Source organism: Amaranthus tricolor, chromosome 3 (assembly GCF_026212465.1).
Source record: "Amaranthus tricolor cultivar Red isolate AtriRed21 chromosome 3, ASM2621246v1, whole genome shotgun sequence".
NCBI classification, from domain to species: Eukaryota; Viridiplantae; Streptophyta; class Magnoliopsida; order Caryophyllales; family Amaranthaceae; genus Amaranthus; species Amaranthus tricolor.
The window spans coordinates 36,058,016-36,064,015 of NC_080049.1; the positions used below are offsets into that span (position 1 = coordinate 36,058,016).

The window sequence follows — 6,000 nt, forward strand, 5'->3', positions numbered from 1 at the left end:
TTATTTATCTCATGATCAATTATAGACTCATTCAAATTTTAATTATATTTTATATCTATGTGGACTTATTTTAGACTTAGATAAATCCTATAGATCCATTATAAATATAATTAAACTTTACAAATGTAAAAAAAATATAAACACTTATTTTAATTAAATCCCATTAAAAATACCTCACTTAGAATCCTAGAAACCGTATAGATTCGAATTTGAACTTGAGTCCACAACAAAATTAATTAATAAGTTTGGATCTGAATTTAACCGGACCAATTCTAAATCTGATCCACATACTAGTTATAAAGTAATGGTTGTAATATTTAGAATTTAGATACACATAAAATGATACTTATGAGATTTAGGGTTGAGCAAATGGATTCATGCAAACCTATCTTAATCTAGTTGCACCATACATAGATGGCTCAACAATTTATATGATATTCCACCTTCTTACAATACTTAAAAAGGCACAGTTCAATTGTCATATCAGCACACAATAATCAATAATGTTCCTCTATTTAATCATTCATCAATCCTCCTATCTTATATATACTCAATCATACTATTTGGTACTTAGAGATAAAATATATAAGGATAGCTTCAATCCTTTTTTTTTTAATGACATTTGAACCACGTTTTTGTTATCTTTACAAATATGTTATCTACCTATCAAAGGAACCTTCTTCTTTTCTTTGTTATTATGCATAAATTCGAATGCCTAGGAAACATCAAATTTATGATCATACATTTATTTACTCAAATGTTGTCGGGATTATTACGTTCGATTATATGGATTATTGTACTATCTCTTTACTTTCTCCCTTTTTTTTTTCTTCTTCCCATTTACTTTTTATACAGTTTTAATAAAAATTTTAAACATCAATATCTCTAAATACATATAATAAAAAATAATAAAAAATACATAATAAAAATATATACATTAAGACGAATCTAACGAGATCTCACATGGATATATTTTACCTTCTAAATATGAGTCAGAAACATTAAAAAAATTTCTTTATCATTATGATGAAATATTCCAAATGGAAAGAACATTAATAAACAGACGGATTACTTTTTAATTTTGCATTATTTTTAATTTTTGACATAAATAACTCTACATTTCACATGTCATTTGCAAATGGAGCAAAATAACGTACAAGATAACGACGTAAATATAACACTACACAATGACAAGAAAACCTATAAAAAAAAGAAAAAGTAAGTGAACACACAAATAGTAAGAAATATCAAAAAGAGCTAATACAAAATTAAATATATATGAATTATGAAGTTTTTGGTTGGTTTTTAAAATGATAATTAGAATTATAACCAATACTTTAAAATTGTCTAACAAATAGGAGTCCAACACATCTTCATTAAGGGGTCCCTAAAATAAAAAATTGTTTTACCTCTTGGCTCTTATGTAAAGAAAAGACAAAGAGAAATGATCAGGACGTTTCCCTACTTAATAAATGTCTCCATGGTATGTACAAAGTCCATGCTACCTACTTAATTAATGCACTAATTTTAATATGCTAATCCGTAGATCAGAAGATGATTGACGAGTAAGAAGGGTATATTAGCGAGTGTACTGTAAAAAAGTGTGAGTTAATAAAATAAAGAGTTACTTAATTAATCTTTTTTTAATTACGTATGCTCAATTTAGCAAATATTAAATAATCTTAGCGAAGTCTTGATTTTATTTAAACAATTATGAAGTACAGAATATTGAAAAAAATATTTTCAACTCAAATACAAATATCTTAAATGTACCGGAAAGTGTCTTAACATTTTCGTTTAGCTAATCTTAAAATGATTAAAATAATAAACCCACAACAAATTCGAGCTCTCGTTTAGGAACTTATTTGTGTATGGAGTTATGAATGCTAGCTAGCTTAATTCATATTGCTTTGTTTTATTTAATTTGCTCCTTTTTTACTTTATCTTTATTTTTAATTATAATTTTACTATTTTTACTTTTTATAATATTTTTTCTTTTATTTTTAAACATTCAACTACTTTAAGCTAAAATTTAATAGAGCAAAATGACTGTGAGTCTGGGATGAGGAATATTCATCATAATAGTATAGTTTTCAAGTCTAGCTATACCTTCAATGGCTCTATTAGAAAACAGGAAGGAAAAAAAAAACCTCACTCGTATTAATTAAGAGCATACTATATTTACTTAATCAAGACTTTTTAAAAAGGTAATGTTTCAAAGATAATTATATTTGGTTATGTGTACTTAATCCAAAATATCATCATTATTATCATCATTATCGTTAACTCAATATCCCATTTGTAAACAGAATCTGGGTGAGAAAAGATGATAGACACTCTATATCCGTCTACCCTTCAAAAAAAAAATTAAAGAAATGCGGTCAATTTTACCCCAAAAAGAAAAACCCCTACATAAAGAATATTTAGAGTAATATAATTGCCTCAAGAGTGAAGGTACAATCGATGCCAAAACCAAAGTGGAAAAATATAACAATTTGAAATATAACCAATAAAATTAAAAACTCACTCATGTTTTTCACAAGATCATTAGGAAAATTTAAACAATTTGACAATTAATTTTAGGCAAAATTATAATTATTACTAAACTAATTTTAGTAAAACATCCTACCATATTTCTATGTCGGACCTGTATAATTTGCTCAATTTAATTCAAAATCTTTTTACATATTTGAATTTGAAATAAAATAGGTCAAAGAATAAGGGAAGACCGAACTACATATCATATATACTTCTATTACTATAAAGCTGAAACGCACGTACACGATACATATATATGAAGTATTCAACTCCATCCTATAATATCCCTAGCTAATGATATTCATGACGGAATTATTATCTCAAATCATCCACCTAATAGCTATTTCCTCTGTTTTAATTTATTAGTTACACCTTAATTAAAATTGTGATAATTTTTTTATCAAAACGTAACAAATAAACTGAAACGAGAGATTAGTAGTATATTACAAGATCAAGTTTGGATTTTCTCTTGATCACCTCCAATGATATCGTCGCTTTCTTATAAATCTTGGTGGTTGTTGAACATGTCTATCTGGAAAAGGATGAAAAGGAAATTATTTTATACTTCTTTAAATATAAAATATAGCTGACAGTTATACATAAAATCTTATTACAAGACTTCAATTATGTTTTAAAATTTTAGTTGAGTTATTTCAGGAAAATCTCGCCTCAAAGCTGCCTAAATCATGACATGAGTTAATGATTTGATTGAAAACTCATTGTGAAATATAAAACACGAACAAATGGTCATCAAAATGATACAACACATATACAAATGTGAATATTTGGCTCGTCCTATAATAATATACTGAATATACTCACCAAATTAAATCTAATTAATTTTTATTAGACCAGGATTATATGATTATTATTTAAGTAAATAGGATATATAGAAAGCCATAAATATAGTAATTAAATGGTAACAAAAGTGGTGATTAGTCATAAGTTCTTACATAAAAGTGGTCTAGGAGAGGCTTGACCATGGAAATATGCTTGAAAGAAGTCCTTATTTTCTTTCCAAAGCTCCCTCCAAACTAAACATCAATAGAGCAAATTAAAATACTATTAAAAAAAAGGGATTTACATGCTAGCTATTACAGCTTTTCATGCATGCCATGCAATGATAAAACGTTACAGAAATAAATGAATAATATATAATATAATATTAAAATATTATGTTTTGTGAAATTTTAATTAAGGAAATTAATTTAACCTGTAAGTGTGATTAGAGGCCTGATTTTTGCATGTTCTGCCAAAGCCTTGATGCACTGGTCACGATCCATTTGAAGGAGCAAGCACCTTTCGATAAGATGTTGAACCTGCATATATTTAATATATCTATCATATATACACATAATTTTTGTATTATGTACTAATTTTATTTATTTATTAACTAAAAAATATAAGTGATGAGTGCTGGTATAGTAAACTGATCCTCGTTTCAATTTAATTGTTACTTTAGAGAAATAAAATATATCACCTTTTTTTTTTGTAAAGTAATGCTAAAAAACTTTACACTAAAGAAAAAAGATTATTGAGATCAAAACTAAGGCCATCGTTGGACTTATCTTTTTGACCCCGTATAGCTAGTTAAGGTGGAAGCAAAATCTTCTACGCCAAACTCAATCCTAACTAATTATATAAATCTTTTAAACTCGACAAAGAACCCTTATATAATGTTTTAGTGATAAATTGTATAATTCTTTTACTAATAGTGTCGAATATCCAATAGTACAAGAATCAAACTGTTATGAGGTGTGGCCTAAGGCTCACACCTCATTTTATGTTTGTGATATGGTTTATAGAGGCTGCACGCTAACTAATAGCTAGATTTTACATAGATTTCACTCAATCGATCAGAATTGATTCAAAACGAATTCAAATCTAATCTATCGTCCAAAATTAAAGGGAATAAAAAATTATAGAAAGAAGAAACTCATGAAAAGAGAAGCTTACCATCCTAATGTAGCTATGTGGATGACAATGCAAGCAAGGTTGGGAGTGAAAATGGTGATGATGGTGGTAGTTATAATGCATTTTCCAATTCCTCCACTCTAAATGTGAGAATAGACAAGACACAATATCTCTAAGAAGGAGGACTATTTATTGAAATATGAATCCCAAGAATGTATGTTTCAATGAATAAAATATAGAAGAAGAAAGCAAAAAAGTTTCATAAACAAACAAAAAAAAGACTAGAAAAGTGCAAGTAGTATAATGTGAAGGAGATCAAAAGAGAGAAATAATATGGTACAATAAGAGTATATGAGAAGAAGATATTTATTAGTTAGAGGCTATTATATGTAGTATGAAATGATGATATATAAGATGAAGAGAAGTTAGGTTAGGTGTATGGTACATAGAATAGACCATAACCCAAAAAAATGGGGCGAGTGAGAATGGTTTTATCCTTAGATATCTAAGTGAAGGGCCAAAAAAGCACTAGAAATCCAAACAAGAGATTCACCTCATCTTTAAGGAGATAAGAACTTATAGGCCTAAACATTTTGTATGTTGATGCTTCTTTCTTTCTTTATTATTCTTTCTCTTTCTATTTACTTTGATTTTCAATACAGATGATTGGAGATAAATTCAAGTCTTGCGTGGCTTACCATACAACCACTTAACCAATCATACGGTTCATCTCTTTTGGCATACCATTTTTGGTCCCATTTATATATATAATATATATAGTACCGTTTTGATAGAGTATATAAAACTCCCTTCTGTTCCTTAATAAGGAATGTTCACGGAAATTAAGAAATATAAAAATTTTAAGATAGTGGATATACTCCCTCCGTTTGTTAATGAAATTCCTACAAAGAATATTCACGGGAATTGAAATAAATAGAATCTTTTAGATAGTAGATATATATTTTATTGAATAATAAATTTGATGAAGAAAAAGTGAGTACAATAGACATTAAAAAGATATTAAAAGAAAGTTAGTGGAAAAATATGAGGACTACAACAAATAAAAAAATGTTATAAAGTTAGTGAGAAATATGTGGGGACCATGAGGAATATATAAAAATGCTTAAATAAAGATAGTAGTAGAAGATATGTGGATACCATAAGCATTATTAATATATTAAAATGAGGATAAAGAAAATTATTTTTTCTAAAATTTGTAATATAAATAAAAAGATTTCTTATAGGAACAACAAATGCAACACCTTAAAATGGAAAGTGGAAACTTCTTTAGGAAACGGAGGGAATATTATTTTATTGAATAATAAATTTGATAGTGTAAAAGTGAGGACCATAAACATTAAAAGTCACTTAAAAGAAAGTAAGTGAAAAAAATATAGAGAACATAACTAGTAAAAAAGTTTGTACAAAGTTAGTAAGAAATATATGTGGCTATAAAGAATATAATAATGTTAAAATGAGGTTAATGTAAGATGAACAAGGTTATTTGTCTAATATTAGTGATATAAATAGAAAGATTTCTTATGTAAA

General features: G+C 27.0%; 1 protein-coding gene across 2 annotated transcripts; it reads right to left on the reverse strand.

Moving 5' to 3' along the window:
* Positions 1-2,722: 2,722 nt before the first annotated feature.
* Positions 2,723-5,043, reverse strand: LOC130807518 (uncharacterized). Of its 2 annotated transcripts, XM_057672749.1 has the most exons (4): positions 4,495-5,043; positions 3,752-3,857; positions 3,492-3,572; positions 2,723-3,070 (listed from the first exon to the last, which is right to left on the reverse strand). In XM_057672749.1, the coding sequence occupies exons 1-4, from the start codon at positions 4,573-4,575 to the stop codon at positions 3,012-3,014; spliced, it is 327 nt and encodes a 108-aa protein (XP_057528732.1). In that variant the 5' UTR covers positions 4,576-5,043; the 3' UTR covers positions 2,723-3,011. The 2 variants fall into 2 exon arrangements, with proteins under 2 accessions (XP_057528732.1, XP_057528734.1); XM_057672751.1 differs by lacking the exon at positions 3,492-3,572.
* Positions 5,044-6,000: the final 957 nt, after the last annotated feature.

Excerpts from the sequence above, each read along its gene's own strand:
- LOC130807518 (XM_057672749.1), bottom strand. The coding sequence starts at position 4,575 with ATGCATTATAACTACCACCATCATCACCATTTTCACTCCCAACCTTGC. Across the intron at positions 3,858-4,494 it reads CACATAGCTACATTAGGATG|GTTCAACATCTTATCGAAAG; the intron begins GTAAGCTTCTCT and ends AAATATATGCAG. Across the intron at positions 3,573-3,751 it reads GCCTCTAATCACACTTACAG|TTTGGAGGGAGCTTTGGAAA; the intron begins GTTAAATTAATT and ends ATTGATGTTTAG.